The sequence below is a fragment of the Microcaecilia unicolor genome, chromosome 1 (assembly GCF_901765095.1).
Source record: "Microcaecilia unicolor chromosome 1, aMicUni1.1, whole genome shotgun sequence".
Taxonomy (NCBI): Eukaryota; Metazoa; Chordata; class Amphibia; order Gymnophiona; family Siphonopidae; genus Microcaecilia; species Microcaecilia unicolor.
In genome coordinates, this window is record NC_044031.1 from 534,417,098 (window position 1) to 534,442,659 (window position 25,562).

The window sequence follows — 25,562 nt, forward strand, 5'->3', positions numbered from 1 at the left end:
GATTCCATGACTCTGCAATTTCTTCAGGAGTCTTTCGTGCGGCACTTTGTCAAACGCCTTCTGAAAATCCAGATATACAATATCAACCGGCTCCCCATTGTCCACATGTTTGCATACCCCCTCAAAAAAATGCATTAGATTGGTGAGGCAAGACTTCCCTTCACTAAATCCGTGCTGACTTTGTCTCATCAGTCCATGTTTTTGTATATGCTCTGCAATTTTATTCTTAATAATAGCCTCCACCATCTTGCCCGGCACCGACGTCAGACTCACCGGTCTATAATTTCCCAGATCTCCTCTGGAACCCTTCTTAAAAATCGGAGTAACATTGGCTACCCTCCAGTCTTCCGGTACTACACTCGATTTTAGGGACAGATTGCATATTTCTAACAGTAGCTCCGCAAGTTCATTTTTTAGTTCTATTAATACTCTGGGATGAATACCATCAGGTCCCGGTGATTTACTACTCTTCAGCTTGCTGAACTGACCCATTACATCCTCCAAGGTTACAGAGAATTTGTTTAGTTTCTCCGACTCCCCCGCTTCAAATATTCTTTCCGGCACCGGTGTCCCCCCCAAATCCTCCTCGGTGAAGACCGAAGCAAAGAATTCATTTAATTTCTCCGCTACGGCTTTGTCCTCCTTGATCGCCCCTTTAACACCATTTTCGTCCAGCGGCCCAACCGACTCTTTGGCCGGTTTCCTGCTTTTAATGTATCTAAAAAAGTTTTTACTATGTATTTTTGCTTCCAACGCTAATTTCTTCTCAAAGTCCTTTTTTGCCCTCCTTATCTCCGCTTTGCATTTGGCTTGGCATTCCTTATGATCTATCCTGTTACTTTCAGTTGGTTCTCTTCTCCACTTTCTGAAGGATTGTTTTTTGGCTCTAATGATTTCCTTTATCTTACTGTTTAGCCACGCCGGCTGACGTTTAGTCTTTTTTCCCTTTTTTCTAATACGTGGAATATATTTGTCCTGAACCTCCAGGATGGTGTTTTTAAACAGCATCCACGCCTGATGCAAGTTTTTTACTCTGCGAGCTGCTCCTTTCAGTCTTTTTTTCACCATTTTTCTCATTTTGTCGTAATCACCTTTTCTATAGTTAAACGCTAGCGTACTTGATTTCCTAGTTTCACTTCCTTCAATGCCAATATCAAAACCGATCATATTATGATCACTGTTATCAAGCGGCCCTCGTATCGTTACCCCCTGCACTAGATCATGAGCACCACTAAGGACTAAGTCTAGTATTTTTCCTTCTCTTGTCGGCTCCTGAACTAGCTGTTCCATGAAGCTGTCCTTGATTTCATCAAGAAATCTTATGTCCCTTGCGTGTACAGATGTTACATTAACCCAGTCTATATGCGGGTAATTGAAATCCCCATTATTATTGTGTTGCCCAGTTTGTTTGCGTCCCTGATTTCCTTTAACATTTCCGCATCCGTCTGTTCGTCCTGGCCAGGCGGACGGTAGTACACTCCTATCACTATCCTTTTCCCCTTTGCACATGGAATTTCAATCCACAGTGATTCCAAGGAGTGTTTTGTTTCCTGCAGAATTTTCAATCTATTTGATTCAAGGCTCTCGTTAATATACAATGCTACCCCTCCACCAATCCGATTCACCCTATCACTACGATATAATTTGTACCCCGGTATGACAGTGTCCCACTGGTTATCCTCCTTCCACCAGGTCTCAGAGATGCCTATTATATCTAATTTTTCATTTAGTGCAATATATTCCAACTCCCCCATCTTATTTCTTAGGCTCCTGGCATTCGCATATAGACATTTCAAACTATGTTTGTTGTTCCTAAGTACATCATGCTTAGTACTTGACAGTATTAATTGGCAATCTTTTGTCTGATTTTTATTGTTATTTAAAGATACCCGATCTACTACAATCTCTTTTGCAACCTCACTATCAGGATACTCTATCTTCCCTGTTATGGTGATATCTTTGAAAGATACCTTATCCCGAACCATGCTCTTTTGAGCGACTGTCGGCCTTCCCCCCCATTTCTAGTTTAAAAGCTGCTCTATCTCCTTCTTAAACGCCGATGCCAGCAGCCTGGTCCCACTCTGGTTAAGATGGAGCCCATCCTTTCGGAATAGGCTCCCCCTTCCCCAGAATGTTGCCCAGTTCCTAACAAATCTAAAGCCCTCCTCCCTGCACCATCGTCTCATCCACGCATTGAGACTCTGGAGCTCTGCCTGTCTCTTGGGCCCTGCGCGTGGCACAGGTAGCATTTCAGAAAATGCTACCCTGGAGGATCTGGATTTCAGCTTTCTACCTAAGATCCTAAATTTTGCTTCCAGAACCTCTCTCCCACATTTTCCTATGTCATTAGTACCCACATGTACCAAGACAGCCGTCTCCTCCCCAGCACTATATAAAATCCTATCTAGGTGACGCGTGAGGTCCGCCACCTTCGCACCAGGCAGGCAAGTCACCAGGCGATCCTCACGTCCACCAGCCACCCAGCTATCTATATGCCTAATGATCGAATCACCAAGTACAACAGCTGTCCTAACCTTTCCCTCCCGGGCAACATTTGGAGATATATCCTCGGTGCGAAAGGATAATACATCCCCTGGTGGGCAGGTCCTGGCTACAGGAGTACTTCCTACTTCACCAGGGTGATGCTCTCCTTCTAGGAGACCTCCCTCCTCCAAGGTAGCACAGGGGCTACCTGACTGGAGGTGGGACTTCTCTACAACATCCCTGTAGGTCTCCTCTATGTACCTCTCTGTCTCCCTCAGCTCCATCAAGTCTGCTAATCTAGCCTCAAGAGAACGGACACGTTCTCTGAGAGCTAGGAGCTCTTTGCATCGGGCACACACATATGACACCTCACCAATTGGGAGATAATCATACATGTGACACTCAATGCAAAAGACTGGATAGCACCCCTCTCGCTGCTGGACTGCTGACTCCATCTTAGTGTTTTTTGAGTTTTTCCGTAATTTAAAACTTGCTAAAGTATTAAGGATATCATGAATTGAGGTGGCGGGGGGGGGGGGGTCAGGAAGTACTTTTTTCTCAAAAAGGATGGTGGATGCCTGGAATGCCCTCCCGTGGGAGGTGGTGGAGATGAAAATAGTAACAGAATTCAAAGGATTCCTTTACGGAAAGAGAATGGAAGCAAAACAAAACTTAGCGTTGCTTAGCAATAACTTCAGTAATTGGGAAATAAGGCCAGTGCCAGGCAGACCTATATGGTCTGTGCCCTGATTATGGCTAGCCACATCTGGATGGGATGAAGTGGACTCTGGTAACTCTACTAGTTAGGGAGTATGTCCATTGCCAGGCAAACTTCTATGGTCTATGCCCTGAAAATGGCAAGGACAGATCAAGATCAACAATGTATGTGTTATATTGCAACTTATATTATGAGCTTTTCTTACTATTTTAGCATAGAGCCCTTTTACTAAGCCGCATAGGCGCCTATGCGCGTCCAATGCATGCGAATTCGGAACTACCACCTGGCTACTGCATGGCCTGAGCAGTAATTTTATTTTTTAAGCGCACCCACTCTGTGCCCCGGAAACTTTTCGGCACACGGCGTTAACTGGGCAGTAGTCGGCATTGTACGTGCGCTGATGATTACCGCCTGGTTAACGTGTGAGACCTTACCGCTAAGTCAATGGGTGGCAGTAAGGTCTCAGGCCCAAAATGGACGCACACCAATTTTCATTTTGCTGCATGTCCATTTTCATCCAAAAAAAAAGGCCTTTTTTGCAGTTGCACTGAAAAATGGACCTGTGCACGTCCAATACACACATCAACAACAATGCAGCCCATTTTTCGGCACACCTTAATGAAAGGACTCCTATGTTGTTATGTCACTATGAATACACATAAATGACCTGAATATCAATATATATGTGTATATATGTACACATCCACATGAAAATGCCAATATTCTGGTGGCACATGATTCTGTAACCTGGCACCTGAATACAATGGTGTGTAGTTTAAAGATGCACAAACACATGGGTGAATTCTAGACAGAGCATGGGCAGGATGCACAGTTACACACATAAATTATAGGATATAATTATTTGTGTTTTGGTGTCTATTGCGATTTTTTTGTTTCGTTTTGCAATCTAGGTGCGAGCATTTACACCAGATCTATGGCAGTTCCTATATTACACAAACATATTTGAGTGTGTTCACTAGCATTGTAAAAAGGAAAGCAGACACCTACTTTCCTTTTTAGAATACCCACCACATGGTTGCCCCTTTATAGAATTCCCCTGCACATGGCAGGGGCGTAGCCAGACTTCGGCAGGAGCAGGGTCCAGAGCCCGAGGTGAGGGGGCACATTTTAGCCCCCCCCCCCACCACCATTTTGGACCCACTGCTGCTGCCACCACCAACAACAACTTTGACCCCCCTGCCGACGACCCTCTCGACCCCTCCTCCCGCTGCCAACCCTTCCCCGCTGCCTCCAGCGGCTACCTTTGCTGGCGGGGACCCCAACCCCGCCAGCCAAGGTCCTCTTATTCCGGCACAAAGCTTCTTTGTTTCTGTGAGTCTGATGTCCTGCACGTACAATGTGCAGGACATCAGACTCACAGAAACAGAATGAAGCCTTCCACTGGAAGAAGAGGACCTTGGCTGGCGGGGGTTGGGGTCCCCCCGCCAGCAAAGGTAGCCGACGGCGGCAGTGGGGAAGGGTTGGCAGCGGGAGGGGGGGTCGAGAGGGTCGTCGGTAGGTGGTCCAGGGCCAAATCTATGAGGGCCCAGGCCCCCGTGGCCCCACACAGCTACGCCACTGGCACATGGACAGTTTATATGTATAGTAGCGAGGGCAGTCAGCAGCCAGTATGCATGTTCAGGGCTGCTGACTACACATACATTAAAGTTGAATATTATGAGTTAATTGATATTGCCATGGCTGGTTTTAAAATGCTGCTCATCACTGCTGAATATTCTTCCTACTAATTATGGGATCCTTTTACAAAGGTGTGCTGAAAAATGGCTTGTGGTAATATAGGCATGGGTTTTGGGCACACGCTGAACCATTTTTTAGCATGCCTGTAAAAAAGGCCTCTTTTTTTTTTTTTGCTGAAAATGGACGTGCAGCAAAATCAAAATTGCCGCACATCCATTTTGGGTCTGAGATTTTACCTCCAGCCATAGACCTAGCGGTAAAGAATCTGGGCGGTAATGACCTATGCGCGTTGAATGCCACTTGGCGTGCATCCGTTATACGCGCCAGAAAATAAAAAGTATTTTTCAGACATGCATAGCGGATGCACGCCAAAATTGAAGTTGCCACAAGGGCCACACGGTAACCGGGCAATAACTCCAATTTGACGCACATTCGGCGCATGTAGGCACCTACGCGGCTTAGTAAAAGGGGCCCTAAGATCTATCAGGGGGACAAGTTAAAGCTATTTGATACATCAATGTTTAGGACCTTTAAAAAAAAAGCAATATTTTACTTTCTCACTTTACTTTTACTTTTTATTTATTTTATTTATTTGTTACATTTGTATTCCACATTTTCCCACCTATTTATAAGCTCAATGTGGCTTGCATTGTACTGGAGAGGCCTTTGCAGGCTCTGGTGTGAACAAATACAGGGTGATGATGTGGTAATTTTATTTCAAGTGACGTTAATGAATTAATGTTCTCATCTCTTCATATTGATTTTTGTAGGTACCTTAACTTTCATAAACTGTGTCCATGTGAAGTGGGGAACAAGAGTACAGGATCTTTTCACATATGCAAAAATTTTGGCCCTGATCGTGATCATATCAGTAGGTTTTTTTAAGTTAAGTCAAGGTAAGATGCAAATGCATGCTTGTATATTGTTCTCCGAGATGTTCATAATACATTAATACAAATAGATACACTAAATAGAATAGTAAGCTACATTTTCAGCAGTCAGATTAGCAGGAACATAGAAATGCTCGGGGGTCCTTTTACCAAGACGTGCTAGAAAATGGCCAGTGGTGCGATTAGCACGTGGGTTTGTTGTGTGCTCTGGTCACTTTCTAGCTTGGCTGAAAAATGGCCACAATCTGTTTATTTTTTTAATGGCCACGCATTGCCCCAAGGAGCCCTTACTGCCACTTATTTAAGAGGCAGTAAGGGCTCCCACACTACTCCTGTGCTAATCGGGTAGCATGTGGTAATGTGACCATTTTACCCAATTAGCTCAGGCATGCCTACTGTCTGGCCCCAGACACTCCTCCCACAGCAAAAAATAATAAATATTTTTTACTGCGAGAGTAGCACACGCTGTCAGCCAAACTATTGTGCGATACCTCAGCTTGTCCCACGGTAGTGTCCTTTTACCACGTGGTAGGCCCATATTAGGCCTACCGTGCCTTAGCAAAAGGCCCCTTTATCAGAACGTTCATATTGAAAATTTTCTTTTTGGCAAATGTTCAGCAGAATTGATTCTACACTTCTGGATTAACATTCATCTAAATTTCATGACTCTAAACTGAGACCTGCAAATTATTTGCCTAGATTCAGGAAACTAGGGGACTCTTCTACTAAAATGCACTGAAATCTGGGCTTAGCATTTTTTATTAGTAATTTAAATATAATACAAACAAGAAATAAACATCTTGATAAAGTCAATAGGTTTCAAATTCCAGAAGCTTCCCGCTTGCCAAACCCAGATTTAACACAGCAGATTCTTTTTTGTTTTTTAAATATTTTTATGCAGGGCATGCACTAATAAAGCTATTAACACACACGCTACATGCTAAGGTTAACAAAGAAGCACTTACCACCTCCCATTTAGAAGGCAATAGGAGCTCCTATGTTAAATCTGTTTTATCTGCTTAGTGCACACTAATCATTACAGGTTAGCTCCTCCACAAAAATGTTTTAAAAAAAATAGTTAACGTGCTTAGCACACTTTAGCGCATTTTACAGTAAGCATTTTCTCATGTGTTAACTGCGCGTTAGGGCTTAACACTCTTTAGTAAAAGGAGCCCTAAGTTAGATGCCTAGTGCTGCAAATTTGTGCTGCTCATCTAGGTTTTCTCCTGTATCTCCCTTCCCTTCCAATTTGTAGGCTTCTAAGAGATATCTTAAAAAAAGAAAATTCAGTCCCTAAGGAGGATGTTTATTAAAGTTAAGTAAATTTTTGCATTTAACACACCTTAAGTCCAAAACAAGGTGCAATAAGAGGAAAGCCTTATGGTAAATGGGGGGATATGGGGGGAGGCCATCATCCCTCAGATCCTATATAGTGCGTTTAGATTTAAGCGTCAAAATTGGCGCAGATTCTATAACACTCAATGTAACTTAGTTGGCTTAACAAGCTAATATGCGCTGATAACAGCACTTAACAAGCAATAATGAGCACTAATTGGCACTGATTAGAATTTAGGCGCACAACTCGCTAAGCGTATTCTGTAATGATGTGTGCTGAACTTCTAATGTGTGGAGGCAAAAAGGAGTGTGGTTATGGGTAGGGAAATGGGTGTTTCATGGGCATTCTAAAAGTTAGGCACCTAGTCACAGAATATGACCCAGTGCTCCTCAATCTATGTGCTGAGATTTACACCAGGTTTTCATTGCCGTAAATGGATACGCGCAGATATCGGTGCTGAAAATCAACTTTTTGTATTCTCCATATTCTATTTTCATTACTTTAAAACAGCTTAACTTCCAAGCAACATAACTTAACATTGCTCTCTCATAGCATTATAGCTTAATGCCACTTAGCTTTATATTTCCTGTTGTAATGAAAACAGAATATGGAGAATACAAAAAGTAATATAAAATATATTAAAGTAGTAAAGCAAGGATAAGTTTATAGCACTAAGTCATTGTAGACCAGTGAGGAGGCAAGGCAAGCTAAGAGTCGATCTAGTTCTTATGAAATGAGTCGCCAATGAGGTCTATGACTTTTTGGCTTGCAAACCTCTACTTCAGGGTTCTTTCGGAATCATGAGACACTGGGTTCTATGAGACTGTTATTTGGCTGTTCTGCCCCTGTCTATTGTATGTGAAATAATTATGCCTGCCTTTTGCAGTTGAGATATCTGAACCCTGCCATAATCTCAAATAAATTACCATTTTATTTATGTTATGTTATACGCTGCTTTTATTCAGTAAATACCACGGATGGTTCACAGCAAATTCCAACATAGTAGCCAAAAATTACACAAGTAACAATCTAATCAAATTGATTCTGTACATAGAAATGTCTTAATAGCCTTTCAAAAGTAAAGTAGTTTGTCAAGACTCGAAGCTGTAGAGGTAGCATATTCCATACGGAAGATATTTGATAATGAAGAGAGGAATCAAACTTCCCTCATTTAAAAATTTGTCTAGTAGAAGGAGAACGAATAACATTTGATTACAGGTTTTAGTTCTAGCTTATGTATGAAGAAAGGTAACCGATCTGTCAAATAAAATGGTGCATAACCATACATTATCTTAAAAATCAGAGTACAAAGCTTAAATTTTGATCGGGCAAATATGGGGAGCCAATGTAGCTTCCCCAACAACAACAAAGCAGAATCATATTTGCCAGATGAAAATATCAGTCAAACAGCCATATTCTGGACTAATTTTAAACTTTTAACTGCAATTTTAGTATAGCAGATGTACACAACGTACTTAGCCTTATTCTGGAGAGGCATTAACTTGTTAAAAGAGAAAGGTTCCTCATGATCAAGTTAATTATTTATATTCTAAATTGGTAGCCACTATTAAGAGCATAATCTGATGTTTCTCTCGAACATTAGCTGTCAGAGGTAATTTAAGGGGAAAGAGAGCATTTGTCACTTCTTCCAAAGACAGACAGAAGGGCCTATCCTCGACTAACAGCAGTTTAACCCAAAATCTACCCTCTTTCAACAAAAATCATATTTGGCAAAGTCTAGGAAGTTAACTTCTCCTATAGCTTTAGGAAGCTTAAGATTCCAAAGAACTATTCTTGGTGGCTCCCCCCATGAAATATTTAACAAGGGTTCTATTAATTTGACGATAAAAATCAGTAGGGATGGGAAGTGGGAGCATGCTTAAAACATAAATGAGTTTAAGAGCAATAACCTTTTTTCTTATTACATTCAGGCAATCCTACCATTTTAGATATAACAGAGACCAGCAGGCTACCAAATCAGGCACTAATTCTTGCATATAAGTTATATTTTTCTGAAATGTGTCTTCATATGTATATCCATAAACCACTACTAAATGGACTTGGGAAAAATCCACAATTCCAGGAATAACATGTATAGAATGTTTGTACGTTTGGGAAGCTTATCAGGTGCCCTTGGCCTGGATTGGCCGCTGTCGTGGACAGGATGCTGGGCTCGATGGACCCTTTGTCTTTTCCCAGTGTGGCATTACTTATGTACTTATCCATACCAGGTTTCTAAATACTTTCTATATCAGTTTTGCAACAAAATCATAGGGAACAAGATCAACCTGATGAACATACTTTTTTTTAACAGGAGTGCTTCACATTTGGATCAATTGATCTTATCCCTGAGATACTGGAAAAACCTTCAATAACATCTAATAACTTGGGAGTAGAATCCACAGTCCAATAGAACAGGATGATATCTGTATAAATAGAGAGCTCAACAGATTTGTATTTCACTCCTTAAATAATTTGTAACTGCATTATGGCCAGGGCTAAAGGTTTTAGAATAATAGGGAAGCTAGAGGGCATCCCTGTCTGGTACCTCTTTGCAAAACAAGTGCTGAATTTACCTACATTTGAGCTTCGGTCACCTGATATATATGTAATAATTTAACTGTCTGAATAAAATTCATACGAATCCCAAACCATTCTATTATCTGAACCAGGAAACCAGAATCTTAGTATTCACATTGATCAAGGATGTAGGCCAGTAACTGTCTTAGACATAACCCTTATTTTAACTTCCTCAAAAGTTCCTAAGGGATGTTAAGCCATGAGATATTCCTGATAAAGGACAATGTGAGGATTAGTAAGTCCATGAAGGCTGTATAGTATTCAACAGAAAAACCATCAAGACCAGGGACACTGTCTAATTGCAAAGTCGCTAAAGCCTACTTAATTTCTCCTTCAGTAATCTCATAATCCAAACTAGCATTTTGTGCTTCATAGAAAACTGGCCTGTGCAAATTGGCAAGGAAAGGTGATATAACATCAGAAGAAGGTAAAATTTCCTTAGCATACAAATTGAGATAATACTTCCGGAACTGACAAGCTATAGCATCATCTGTACAAAGAATCTGACTTCTGTCTGCATAGAGATTTAGTTTAGTACAATAAAAGCAAAACAATAAGACAAGAAGAAAAGAACTCCAAAAACCATAAGGCCAGGGAGACCAAAGAGTAGAAAGTAGAGATATGTCTGTTTCAGAGCAGGTAGCTAGGCAACATCACATGGTGGCCAGGGAGGGAAAGGTATGAGAAAATAGATAAGTCTTGAGAAGGGCTCGAAAAGGGAGTGGGATTACACACCATGAAGATGAATAGAAAGGGTATTCCAAAAAATGTGGGCAGCACAGAAAAAGCCAATTCTCGAGTAGCCTCGAGAAGCAAGCATTGAACGGGGAGGTGGGGAAGAAGACTCAAGCAAAAGGTTAGGGCTGAGCACAGGAACCTAGAGCAGACAGGCAAGATGGGTTCCCAGTATACAGAACTTTATGAACCAAGGTAAGGATCTTAAAGTGTATACAAAATAGGGAGCCAGTAATGGTGGGCCAGAAGGGGTGAGACATGATCAGAACTATGAGTGTGAAATGCCAGACAGATAGCTATAGGGCTTTTTTGTAATTTTCTTTTTATTACATTTTTAACAAATATACAAGTAATCATTTGCAACAGAAATTATAGTTAACATTCCTAAAGATTTATACAATTCAGGGAAAACAACTAAATAAGGAAACAGCAACCTTAGGACAGTTATCTAATCTTAGCCCTCAAGTCAAGGAGGTAGAACACTCAGATAACACACAGAGAAATATTTAGGAAATTCTACTCAAGGCAAAAGCCTTCAGTACATGCATTATCACAACACCCGAATGTCCTTTTCTATACTACAGGATCCGAATGTCCTTTTCTATACTAGAAGATTACCAACCAACTGAATTGGAAACTTATCCAGAAGATAGCCATGCTTTGACTTTTAAGGGAAACTTTAGGGAGGCCAGAGTGAACTATGTTACAGTAATCAAGACACAAAGATACCAAAGAGTAGAGAAAAGTGACACAGGAGACCTCATCCAGGTATGGCCTAAAAGAGCGAATAAGATGGAGTGATTGAAAACACATCTTCATTGTAGTGGAAATATGGAATGAATGATAGTTGAGAGTCAAGGATCCAGAGAAGACGTCTTAAGAAATGGTCTGACCAAGGCAGATTTCCAGGCAAGGAGTACCATTCCAGAGAAAAGGCTGTTAGTAACCATAGGCAGAATAAGTGGAAACGAACCCATGGAACTGATACTTAGTCAAGGGGATGGGATCAAGTCAAGATGACAGGTGGTTTTACCCATGAATAAAAACATCTTTTCCAAGACAGTGAGAGAAGGAAGGTTAAACTGGGCCCAGGAATGGGGAAAAAATGGGTGGAAGACGAAGGAAGGTCTATGTCAGGGCAGGGAGGAGGGGAGAAAAGGGGCTGAGGGAGGAATGAGGAACATAAAAGAGTGATTTTATAGGAAAAGTAGGTTGCAAAATTGGAAGCTGAAAGAGAGTTTGGATAAAAGAACTGAGGACTGACAGATGCCAAATGAGAAACAATATTGAAGAGCTGTTCAATATTGTTTGGGATGGTTAGTAGCTTATTGCTTATTGCTGATGGTTAGTATCATATTGCTGTCTTAGATGGCAGACTTAAGAAAGAAAAGACAAATACTGAAAGCAGTCTAAGGGAAGATTAGTATGTGCCACTGGCGCTCAAACTAACAAACCTACCGTTTGAGGTTTCTAAGATCTCCTGAGTACCAAGGCTTGCGGAAAGATTTAATAGTTCCAGTAGAGTTAGGAACACAAGTCGATATTATAGATCAAAGGGAGGAGTTCCATAATGCGGGTTGCTACTCAAAAGAACAGAAGGCATGGAGGGGCATTTTCGATATGACATTTAAATCCGACTTTGGACGTTTTGCACAAAATGTCCAAAATTCAAATAGGAAATAAGGTCATTTTCAAAAAAAAAAAGAAAACTGTCTATCTTGTTTTCAAAAATACTGTTTTGAACAAGGTTTTGTGCTTTGGGTGTTTTGTTTTTTGGTCCATTTTTAAAAAAATGAATAAACGCAAAACATAGAGATTCATGCCATTGGGATGTAGGAGGAGCCAACATTTTTAGTAGACTGGTCTCCCAGACATCCCAGGAGAGCAATGGGGCATCTTAGAGGGCATTTCTGTGCACTTCATGAAAATGTTCCCAGGTGCATATCTCACCTTTCCTCCCTTATCTTGTTTCCTGAGCTCTCCAAAACCCACCCAAAACACACTGTCCCCCACTGTACACCACTATATTACTACTACTAAAAATCATTTCTATAGCGCTACTAGATGTGCACAGCGCTGTACACATGATATGATGTGGGTACAGTAAGGTTTTGGTGAGTTTTGGAAACTTAGCAGTAGGGTCTTGTTACAAGGGGGTTCTATGCACCCTCTTGATTTCAAAAGGGGGTCTCAAAGATTTCATTAAGCATCTGTGTGAGCCATTGCTACAAAAAAAGCAATCAGTTCTGTACCTTCTTTTCCTTCAGAAACTCCCATTATGCAGACGTTATTATGCCTTGACTGATTATTCATACCTTCTATTTGAGATTCAAGGATCTTCGCTGACTTTGTCAAGTGCTACATAGCCTGTAACATTTCAGCATGATCTCCGACTTTCACCACCACATTTTCTTTCAGCAGTTCTTTAAGTAAGACCTCAGGATTGAAGACCAAAGGAAATTGGTTCATTTACCCAAGTAAAATATGCTGCTTGGTTTTCTGGAGCTTCAGCTCTAGGTTGCCATCTTTGTTGAGCTTGCTAGCAACCCCACCACAATTAGCTGCTTTGTTATTAGAATAATAATAATAGAATAATGATGATTCTGGCTGAAAACAGGGGAGACCTATCAATGAATATGTGACCTGTGATTGATAAGATTCAGAGATACTGAGTGGTCTGCTTTTTCTTAGGCACTGGTTATGGAAAACAGTTACTAACAGTAACAAGATGCAAAATGCAATGTTTTCCCCTCCCTGAGAATAAAGAGAGGGAAAGAAAAATGTATAAAAATGTGTTCTTTGTAAACTCTTCATTCTAATCTTGCTTTCTGGGTGTTTCTGGGCCTTTACACTTTCTAATTTTCAAAGCAATCGTACAAAAGACTGCTGAAACAAAATAAATGACTGGTTTAAACATATTTTCCCAGGAGAAACAGAAAATCTAACATCTCCATTTGAAAGTTCAACAACTAATGCAGGATCGATAGCGCTTGCTCTGTATTCTGCCCTCTTCTCCTACTCTGGATGGGACACACTGAATTTTGTCACCGAGGAAATAAAGAATCCTGAGAGGTGTGTACATATGAGTAATAGATCGAATACCATAGAGACTGATTTTATCTAGTAAAACATGAAACTATGTTAAGAGAAAGACTATTGCATTCATTTTTCTATATTCTGAAGGTAATAAAGTCCACGTGGATCAGTAAAATTCATTTCTATAACTGTGATAATGGCCTTAGGTGATAAAGATATTTCCAAAGGCATTGAGGGGACAACTCTATAAATTGGTATCTCCATAGATGTGTGCTGAGCATAACTTCTACCCAGGGCCGCTGAGAGACTAGGCTGGGCCCGGGGCAAGGCCGCCCCGCCTCCTCCCCCCATCGCTCCCCCTGCCACTGCTGTCCCCCATCGCACCTCCGCCGCTGCAGTCCCTAGTCTCACCTGCCTGCCTCCACGGCTCCGGGCCCCCTGCATTCAAAGCGGCAGTCGATTGCCTCTCTTCTGGCCTTCCCTCCCTGTGTCCTGCCGTCGTATGATGTAACTTCCGGGTTCCACAAGGGCGGGACACAGGGAGGGAAGGCCCAAAGGGAGGCGATCTGTGACTGCCGCTTCGAATGCAGGGGGCCCAGAGCCGAGGAGGCAGGCAGGTGAGACCAGGAACTGCAGCACCGGTGGCCTGACCCCAGCGCCGGCCCTGGGAATTTTGCCCCCCCCCCCCCCTCGGCAGCCCTGCTTCTACCAAGACATCTGTTTGCCAAGATGTCATTAAAGAAAACTAGTATAAACCGAAATTGGAGTGCCTAAGTTAAGGTATGACCATTTATGCCAGGTCAATGGCAGTTGTAGTTGGGCATGCCCAAGTGTACCATGCAAAATAGTATATAAGTTATGTGCATAAGCTGGAGACACACCCATATCCCACCCATGTTCTGCCCATATATATGCCACTTTTGCAGTTATGTGCTACAGCTCTTAGGTGTGACCTTATAGATTAGTCTAGTGCACGGCACTTTTGGCACCTCTGATGTGCATAAGTGGTGCATAAGTGTAGGTGCCAATATATAGAATTGCCTTTGAATGAAAAAAACATCCTTATGCATTAAGGTAAGGGTACCAAAACTCGATCTTCTAAGGCTGCAACCCAGTCAGGTATCAGGATTATCCCTATGGATGTGCATGACTTCTATTTACGTGTCCTGATTCCATTTTGAATGCAGGTTCATCTCAGGAACATTTATCCTCGGATTCTATTTGTAAGGCTACATATCTATATTCCAATTAAAACTACCACTCCCCAAATGCTTTAACACTATATATGGTGTTTTGAGGTGCGCACGCAAATTTGGACCCACATCCAATTTGTGCATGTAATTGATTAATGAGCCAATCAGTGCAGATAATGGGGCAATAAGCAATTCTCAGCACTAATTGGCAATAATTAGAGTTTATGCGCACATCTTTTTAGTCGTATTCTATAAAGAGGTGCACATACATTCTAGTGCGTGGATCTGAAAAGGGGCATGGCCACGGGAGGGGCATGGGCAGGTTGGAGGCATTCTTAAAATTAATGCATGTTGCTATAAAATTAGCTGGCTCCTTGCCTAATTTACATATGGGGATTTACACCAGGTTTTTATTGGTGTAAATGGTCACACCTAAATGTAGTGTAACAAAGAGAGGGAACTTAGCACAAACAAAGTCCAAGCAAAAAAACAGCACAAAGGGCCTTTAAAAACAAAAGGGACACAAAACGTATGTTGAAAAACTTTTTAATGATCTTCCTTCAATCAAATTTTATCATTAAAAAGTTTTTCAACATAAGTTTTGCGTCCCTTTTGTTTTTAAAGGCCCTTTGTGCTGTTGTTTTGCTCACACCTAAATGTAGTCACGCTTCCCAGCGCGAAACACTAATCTATATACTGTGCCTAACTGTAAGCATGGTTTATAGAAGAGCACTAAGCGTTATCTTTTTCAGCACTGATTTTTTTAGGCACTATTTGTAGAGTCCAGTTCTTGGAGGTAATTTTATGAAGTTTCTTTTACGTGTGAAAAGGGTCTTTTATAAAATATTTCAGTGTTATATCAGCATATAAGTGTGTAAACCAAAACAATTCTGTGTATATTTACATATGTATAGGTGTCAATTCTATAAATGAGTGTCTCCATGTAGGTGCATGTCATTGGGGCCCCTAGACTGAGCCACCAATTTATGCACTTAATACATGACAATTATAGTCTCTGCATTCTACTCTAGAGCAGGTGTAGATGTCTGTGTCATTTGTAAACAATGCATGTACTGTATATTATAGTGTTTTATAATCTACATGCCCATGACCTCTGATGGCTCTTAGCTAGGTCCACCCCTATTTAGTGGTGCTCCTCTCCTGGGGATGTCTTCCCACCCTACTGCCTTCCCCATCTTACCCCTTCTCCTTCCTATGACAACAGTTTTTGTTTCATATTGTAGAAAATATGTTTGATACTTGTATGTTTTATATATGTTCATTTATATTTCTTTAATGTCAGACTTTTTATTTGAAGTGTTGCACAAAATTTAGTATCAAAATATCAGGTGCCATGTGTTATTTCACAAATGGATTTCTCCCTAGGCTATGTTTCCATGCTCTCACAGTGGTACAAATCCACTGCTGAATAGGTGCTTTATGCTGTGACTCTCAAACCTAGGGGACCCTAAATCTATCCCAACCACAGCTAAGTTACCTGACAGGTACGTGATTGAAGTACACACTGCACTACTAATTTCCTTAATGAGGTTCTATAGCACTGATGTTTCTAGTAGAGCACAACCCTGAAATCTTCATTACTTCTGACTTCTCCAAGGTGCAGCATGTAGCAGTTATTGTGTATTCAGTTAGTATCCAGATATCAGGACAGTAGAAAGTGGCTGCATGGATGCATACTATGAGAGTACTCCACATAGACTCTATCTAGTAAATTCTATATATGGTGCTTAAAATTGTGTATGCAAATTTGGGTGCATGCCCAATTTGAGCGTAAAATTTAATTGGATAACAAGCCAATTAGTACCAATAATTGGGTGCTAACAATTATTGGCGCTAATTGGCACAAATTTGAATTTACATGAGCATCTTCCATGTTAGCATTCTATAAAATGTTTGTGTAAATTTTTCCACATGGATCCAAAAAGGGGGTGTGGCCATGGGTGAGGAATAGGCATCTTGGAGGCATTCTTAGAATTTGCATGTAATATTATAGTGTCATGGCTCTGCTGAGCCTCCCGCCCCGACGCACCTTTTTCTCACTCTCTGGGCAGGTCCCGCAGTATTAGGGGTCCACATCTGGTGCTATGGCCACCTCTCATCCTATGGTATGGTGCTTTTGGGCATTGGTCCCCCTAGGCACATGCGTGCACACAGGATGTTCCTTTAAGATCCAGTTGCCAGAACTCCAGGATGCACGCAACACCTGCCTAGTATCTGAGTTCTTGTCAAGCTCCATTCCTGCCTTGTCTCCAAGTTCCTTCCTAGCTCTAGTCCTGTCTTGTCTCTGAGTTCCTACCAAGCTCCAGTCTGCCTTGACTCTGAGTTCTTGCTAAGTACCAGTCTGCCTTGACTCTCTAAGTACCAGTCCTTCCATGTCTCCCAAGTTGCTGCTAAACTCTAGTCCTGCCTTGTCTCTAGGTTCCTTCCAAGCTCCAGTCCTGCCTTGTCTCCAAGTTCCTGCCAAACTCCAGTCTTGCTTTGCCTTGTCTCTGAGTTCCTGCCTTGTCTCTACCCCTAGCCTTGTCTATCTTATTCTTTGTTCTAGTCTTGTCCTGTCTTGTTTGGTCTTGTCTGGATTCAGTTCTTGCCCTGCCTTGCTTTGCCTTGCCTTGTCTGGACCCAGTTCTATCCTTGTTTCTCTATCTTGCCTTGCCTTGCCTTGTCTGGATCCATTTCTAGCTTTGTTTGCCTTGTCCTGTCTAGTCTTGTCTTCCTTGTCCAGTCCAAGTCCTGCCTGTCTAGTACTTTGCCTAGTGCTGTACCTTGCCCAAATGACTTACCTGCCATAGTCGGACACAGCAACAGTGACATATAGAATATTGAACTGTGACATATAGAATATTGTAGATCTGTGCCTAATTTAGGCATACGGATTTAAACCAGCTTTTAATTGGTGTAAATCCTCATGCCCAAAATTAGGCATGGATTCCGGTGCTATGCACTATTCTATAAAGGATGTCCATCTCGGAGCGCCCTTTATAGTATACCATTCAGCGCTGATTTTTATTTTTGTGCCATATACTGAATCTAGCCCTATATGGGTTGAAACTTATTCTCCACCCTGCACAAATCACAGGCCTATATGCTTACTGTTCCATATACACACCAACATAACAGTATCTCCTCTGACCTTTCTCTTCTCTCAACCATGCCAAACACTGGATAACTTAGACACTCTCCACTTTATAAAATGCTGCATTTATTACTGTTGTAAAGTTAATATAACATCCATGTGTATAGAACTACAAAGTGTGTTAACCTCTACCACATGTATCTGGCATCAGTACCACATCATCCCACAAAAGAAAGAGCAATTTTTGGCAAACTGTATGCAGGTCTATGACCTTGATCACTGGCAATCTGTTGTGAAATGTCTCTGAGGCATCCCAGTTCAGTATTCCTGTTCCTTGAAAGGTCATAGAATAGCTACCTCTACACATTGTATCATTGGCCTTTGATATGCTGGTCCATGCTCCCCAACATTTATGTGTTCATATAGTTGTTCTCAAAAAGTAGAAACAAACTGAAACTCTATATCCGTGATTAACCAAATACTATAATGAAGAGTCCAGTAGTAATTTTTTTAACAGTACAGAATACTTCTTTGAAAATGAGGAAAAGACCTCAAAATACCCAAACGCTTACTTTAATTTTCAACATCTTTAGCTGGGCTCGTGGTCATTGGTCAGAAAAACCTCGTAACTTTTCTTTATTTCAATGAATACATTTTATCATACTTTATTTGTCCTTTGTTGAAATAACATTTTCTTTATTTTAGAAAAAAGGGGGGTCTAGCTTGATTTGACCATGCATTTACGGTTGTCTTGCACAAAAATTTTTAAGACAATTTATAAAGCAAAAAAGGTTGAGCACTTAACTGACACCCGACGGTGGCCAGATCCGATTCACTTTGTCAGCTTCTTCAGGGGTTGTGCATCGACATTTACAACAAAAAAGATAATGTAATTCCTTTAATGATCACCTAAAAAACATGTACTGCAATATTAGTTTCTAGGGATGTAAAGAAAACTGACTATTTTTCAACATACTTAGAAGGGCAAAATGGAAAGATCGTCCAAGTACGAATTAGGGCGTTCTTACGATAACGTCCAAAAATAGACCTGTATAATGGAAAAATAGTGTGGGCGTTTTTCGACAATCGATTATCCCTGTAAGAAAACAATCAAATGACGAGCGCATAAGCGTGACTAAATTGGGCGCCCTAACACGGTCGACTATTGCAGGTGCAAACGACCAAATCACGTGGTGTGAAAAATAATGTACATAGGTGTATCGCAAGTACAATACATGTTGTTCATGCCATCTGGGTACGGAAATATATGAGGAACGCATATATGTGTCAACTACAGACATATCATGCTGCTCCACCCATACTTCCATCATATGTGCCCATCTGAATATCCGGATCTGCATGCACTGTACACCTACTGCTCCACCAAATCTTCCATCATATGTGCCCATCTGAATGTCCGGATCTGCATGCACTGTACACCTACTAAACATGCAGTAAATGCATATTGTGTATATGTGAAAAGGGTCGGGTGGGGTGCGTCATCTATATAAGGCACGTTTCACACTCCTGCAGGCATGTGCACGTCAAAGACGTCTATGCTTACGAGGGCGTCCACGTGCTGATAGGGGCCATATATGGAATGGTCATCCATATATGGAGCTGTGCATGAAACGACGTCCCTCACGCAAGGTCGTCTATATAAGGCACTTCTTTTCCAACACGTGGAAAAATGGCACAGCGGCGAGAGCCCAATTTTGGAGAAGAAGAAAGTTTGCTCCTCATCAGGCTGTGCCTAAGGCACCGGCACCGACTATTTATACAACATCACCACCTGCCCCCCAGGCTGCAGGCCATGCGAGCCTGGTCCCGCATCCGGGAACGATTGGAAAGGTAAGGTTATGGCCCAACCCCCCTCCCCTCCTGTACCTACACATATAACAGCTCCGTCATCAATGTTACCAGCAGTAACTGGAGTGTCCATGCAAGGATCATGAGTAATATAGGAACATGCACAATCACTAATAATTTGTATGTTATTTAAACGACCACCATTCCCACATCCCTACAAGAATGTATTTCGTTAGGTTACTATCGTCACTATGCTATTAGTGTTATGTGAAAATTTCGTTAGTTATGTGAAGGCCACATTTTCCAACCCCTCTTTGCAGCCAGTGGGTTACAACGCCTCCAAATAGTGCAAGCATGAGACCAATGAAACCTATACCATACTTTATAACATGGTCATGATAACACATATAAAGTAGTTTAACAAGCATACATTAGAATGTATACAAACGGTACTGTCTGGCCTCATGCCCACCTCTCTGCCATCATCTGCATAGGAACCAACTCGGTGGCTGCTGTGGGTGCTTCACCACCCCACCCCCAATATCAAATATGTATGGAGGGAGGGGTCATCTCCACTGGGGGTTCCACCCCCCAAAATGTTAAAAAGGTGGCTCCTATGATTCACTACCAATGGAGGTGCCCCCCCCCCCCAACACTGTAGACCCTCTCTCTCTGGTATGTGAATAGCAAATTAATGTGTGCAGAGGACAAAAAGGACCAACACCCCTGACCCCTGCTCTACAAACTTATATCTTACAGACGCTTTGGAGTCCACCGGGACCTCGAGTCCTTAAGGAGGCGGTTCCGGCGGGTGAGGCGGGTGAGGCGGGAGAGGCCTGACCTCATCCGGGCGGTGCGAAGGCACCTCAGGGCTCGCCGTAAGTATTCAAAAACAGGACACCTGTACACATTACTACATACATTTCATGAATAAAGCAAATGTGTTGTACAATATCACTTCCCATGTGCCTAATAGCCACCTAGTAAATAATACCATATCTGTCCCAGATCAAGGATGCAGGTTGCAGGGGTTCTCCCATGAGCATGCTTGCAACGTCCGACCATCCTCCCGAGATGAATGAGATGATATGCCACACTTTACTATTCCCCTTATTGTGGTGGCTGATTACTGTGTCCTGGTACAGCTGCCTGAGGCCCTACTTTTACTGCATGTTATGGCCTAAATCACATAAAAGAATTGTGCTCAACACCCTTCCCACTGCCCCCCCCCCCCCAATAACTCCTACAACAACTGCCCATCAACCCCTCGTTGCATTTCACAATGCAAACATGCTGGTCAGCAATGAATTTGGTATGGCCACATGTCCTGCGTGGTGTGTGTCAGAGGAGGGTCCAGGGTTCTGTTTCATGTCATCTGATGCAGCTCATTCCCCATGGGCATAGGCTACGCCTTACCACACCCTGCCCCATGCCACCCAGCTACTGCACTATGCAAGCCATGGTGTATGCACTGATCTCAATCACACTCCTTTTACATACACAGGGCTCCACCAGCAGGAAAGTGAGCGCCAGGATGAGGAGGGCCACCACCCCCAGGAGGAGGAGGAGGAGGAGCAGGAGCAGGAGGAGGAGGAAGAGCAGGAGGAGGGGCACATGGAGGAAGAGGAGGAGCAGGAGCCAGGCCAGGAGGCGGGCCACCAGCAAGAAGAGGAGGAGGAGGACTCGGAGGAGGGAGTCCTCATTATAGACCTGCATGAGGACCCCTCCCCACCTGCAGCACCATCGCCTGGCCCACCTCCATCCCCTGGGCCAGCTTCTGTGTCCCCTGGCCCACCTCCATCCCCTGGGCCAGCTTCTGTGTCCCCTGGCCCACCTCCATCCCCTGGGCCAGCTTCTGTGTCCCCTGGCCCACCTCCATCCCCTGGGCCATCATCCGTGTCCCCTGGCCCACCTCCAGCCTTTGGGCCGGCGACTGTAGTGCGCCTCCTGCAGCAGCTGGTAGATGGCCAGCAGCAGATTATAGTTGGCCAGCACCAGCTGCTGCAGGAGGTGACAGCCCTACGGCAGGGCAATGAGCAGCTCCAGGGCCCACTAAGGGTACTGCTGGGGCTGCTCATTGCCCTGCTACAGAGGGCCTTACTAAGAGGGCGTGGCCGCCCTTAATTTAAATAGGGGGGCCTGTTGGTGTTGTGTGTGTGGGGGGGGGGAGGGAGGGAGGGAATTGTTGGGGTTGTGTGTGTGGGGGGAGGGAAATGTTGGGGGTTCTGTGGGGGGTGGGGGAGGGAATTGTTGGGGTGTGTGGGGAGTTGTGGGGGGGAGGATGGCATTGTTGGGGTTATTTTGTAGGGGTGGGGGTGGGGATGGGGGCCAAATAAATTTTTGTTATAATATAACTATCAGGGTGTGTGTGTGTGTTTGTCTCCCTTGTGCATTACATATCACCAAATGGTGCTGTTGAGTTGAGAGGAAGGAGGCAGCAATATGCATAGCATTAAATGTGCTGTGTGAATGAGAAGGTGATGTATGTCTGAGAATGTTGGCCAGACAGAACGCCACCTGTTCATTCCAACCTGCATGGCCCATATGTGCAGGGGGGTTGGGCCGGGGAGGCTGGATGGATATTTGTGTTCATTAATAAAAATGGCCAGCCAGCATCTCTCTCTCCCTTCCTCCCTCCCTCCCCTCCACCATACTGACCCACAATACAGAGTGCCATCAATAAGAGATTAATAGTGTACCACGTGTGATCTGCCAGGTACACACTTCCACATAACTCCAGGTACCACATACAAAGTGTTTGCTGTCTGATGGACACATATCCTTACCCACAAGCCACATTGGTGGGGTGGGGGGGGGGGGCAAGAAGGACCTACAATACAAACAGCTGGCTCATATTTTCACATTGAATACATCAGCTATGGTATATAATGCTGAGGAGCAAAAGGGAAACAATGGGAAACCCAATAGATGGATGGTTACTTCATCACAGTTGCAATGTAATACTTGTGTTAGGGAAGGCCACAAATAAAAATGGTACTCATTATTTGCAGGTGTGATCACACTTTCTCCAGTAGTCGATCAAGGTGTGTTACATTCAAGTATTCTGGGTTTGTGTCAAACTTTGTCGCTGAACTGACTTGCCTTAGGTGGGATTTGAACCAGCAACCTTATGATTATAAGGCTGGTGCTCTAACCACTAGGCCACAGCAGCCATCAGGCTTTAGCCACCACCAGTTACTTTGGGTTGGTACCTGTACACACACCCCTTTCCCTCACCACCACGTCATAGGCCTCAGTGGCACTACCTGTAGCCACCTCGATCATTTTGTCCAGGCTACCGATTAAAAACAATGTAATGTGCATGTTCCCTACCCTACTACCTATGGAGCAATTTAGGAAGGTGGTCCATAATGTGCTATACACATCCATTGCATTAATCATTCTCCCCTCCCCCGCCTATGGACCTTGAGAATGGGTGGCCACTTCATAAATGGGGACTGGGGTACACCACATAAACAAGGAAGATGGAAGCTACCGGGAACCAATACAGCACCTCCAACCGCTGGACCACACCACTGAGGACCTGCCAACCCCACAGTACAGTGCACAGGAACCTGGTGAAAACAGAGCTACCTAACATCTGACTCCAGACTACATACATACAGTGAATGCACACTCCTTGACTATGAGCACAAAGAGAAGAGGTGGCAGACAAATGAGAGCTTACCATGAACGTCTGTTTCAAGACTGTGTAGTGCGCCTTTTATCTTCTGGAACATTAGCTGCACATCTCCCTGATTGAAATGACCCTTACCGAGGGGTGCTTGATTTGGGGTGAGTGTAGCAAATTCGTGGCCCCCACACACTGCCTGCTACAACCAGGCAGAGAGAATGGGAGAAAGGAAGGGAGCATCAGGCGATGTGGAAGACAGGAAACGGAAGGCGTGGTGGCTGAGGGCCAACAATAATTCCCCCCCCCCTAAATACACAGGTGTACCCAAGCATGCTAAGTGAGGGTAAAACCCTGTAACTGATTATTACGAACATCGGGCAAGGTCTCAGTGCAGGAAATGGCAGGTAAAATGGCAATGAAGAAAGGGAAGGCAGGTGGAGACGCCCATACTTATCTACTCATAATCGAAACCATGTGTTCCTAATCGCTATCTGAGCTGGGCACGCTTAGGAATTATGTGTATAATTGAAAAAGTAGCGCCCAAATCAGAAACGCCTATTCCCCCGTCTCAATGGGCGTTCTTGGCGCCTATATAAACCAGGGGCGTATCTGAACTGCGGCGGTAGGGGGGGCCAGGGCCAGAGAGGGGGGGCACATTATAGCCCCCCCCCCCCCCCGCCGCCGCCGCCGCCGCCATTGCCGATCCCCCTCCCCCCAGCCGCTGCCATTGCTAACCCTCCCCCTCCGTTGCTCGCCTACCTTCGCTGGCGGGGGACCCCAACCCCCGCCAGCCGAGGTCCGCGTCCTCCTGCCGCTGCCGGCTGCCTTTGGTCCTTTCATTCTTCCATTGAAGCTGGCGCCGACGAAAAAGTTTCTTTTGAATCTGACGTCGCTGCACGTTGCACGTTGTACGTGCAGGACGTCAGACTCAGAAACAATTTCTGAGTCTGACGTCCTGCACGTACAACGTGCAGCGACGTCAGACTCAAAAGAAACTTTCGTCGGCGCCAGCTTCAATGGAAGAATTAAAGGACCAAAGGCAGCCGGCAGCGGCAGGAGGACGCGGACCTCGGCTGGCGGGGGTTGGGGTCCCCCGCCAGCGAAGGTAGGCGAGCAACGGAGGGGGAGGGTTGGCAGCGGTAGGGGGGTCCAGGGCGAAATCTGCGGGGGCCCAGGCCCCTGAGGCCCCACGCAGATACGCCCCTGATATAAACGCCCACTCCGTATTTTCGAAAACCCCATTGGTACAATGCCACCACGCATGCCGCCGACCCGGAAGGGTAATTTTCTCGAGGCAGAGGTGGAGCTCCTGGTACAAGAAATTGTACAGCGGCACCGGAGTCTGTTTGCTCCCACAGGGCAGAGGCTGGCAGCAACAGTAAAGCAGCGGGAATGGGAGGCAGTACGGGACAGCCTGAATGCTGTCTTCCATGCTGGGAGAGACGTGGAGGACTGCAAGAGGAAGTGGCGGAAGCTGAGGAGGGATGTTCGGAGGAAGGCAGGGGCCAATCCCCCAGGCAATGATACTGCCAACCTTACACCCATCGAGCTGATGGTGTACTCCCTCCTACCCCAGGAGGGCATCCACGGGATTGGCTCCATGGACACCTCGGGCCAGGCTGAGGACTCGGGTAGGTGTTTCATTATGCAGTTGGGGTATCTGTTGTGCTGCAGTACACTTGTGTTATAGAAGTTGGGGTCAAAGGGAGGGAGGTGAGGAGTGGGGGGCAGGAGGAGGGAGGTAGGTGGGGGTGGGGGGGGTGGGGGGTGGAGTATCTCTGGCTGTCTTTCTGTATATTAACAGGCCACCTTTATGATGCTGTTGTGACCTGGTAACCCCTACTCACTAGCTCTCTACCCTTACTCCCTATCCCTACCATTGTCATTGGGTTTCCTCTTACTTGTCCTGTGTGCCCATATTTATAGAATTAATTGTAAGCTCTATTTGAGTAGTGGTAGTGGTCATGTGTGTTATAGGAGCAAGCAGACAGGGTGGGTGCTGTGTGTGTGTGTGAGCACCCCCAATATTGAGGAAAGATCATGTAGCTGTGCAGGGAGGAGTGTTGGTCACTGGGCTTAGCACCCCCAATACTACTTTCCAGTTGGCTCCTATGGGTGTGTGTAGGTTACTACTGTGGCAGAACTCTGGGGGCCGTCCTTCCCTACTACTCCCTCCTATTTTCCCATTTTACCAAACTGTGCCTAGTTCCTCCTGTGACCTCTGTGCTCTACTGAGTGTGGGACACATGCATTCAACTGAAGGAGCCTGTAATGGGGGTCATAAAGCAGTTCTATGCAGTTTAGCAAGTCAGTAGTAACACAACACATGCTGCAATGTTGTTCAATTTAACAATT

The 25,562-nt window shown here is 44.1% G+C and overlaps 1 protein-coding gene across 2 annotated transcripts in view; it reads left to right on the plus strand.

Annotated features, from left to right (window-relative positions):
• Positions 1-25,562, plus strand: part of SLC7A13 (solute carrier family 7 member 13) — a 109,297-nt gene that overhangs the window by 36,345 nt on the left and 47,390 nt on the right. For both annotated transcript variants that reach the window (XM_030216319.1, XM_030216311.1), the window contains 2 exons: positions 5,671-5,796; positions 13,369-13,513. In XM_030216319.1, the coding sequence (XP_030072179.1) occupies positions 5,671-5,796; positions 13,369-13,513 (271 nt within the window). The remainder of the gene's footprint in view (positions 1-5,670; positions 5,797-13,368; positions 13,514-25,562) is intronic.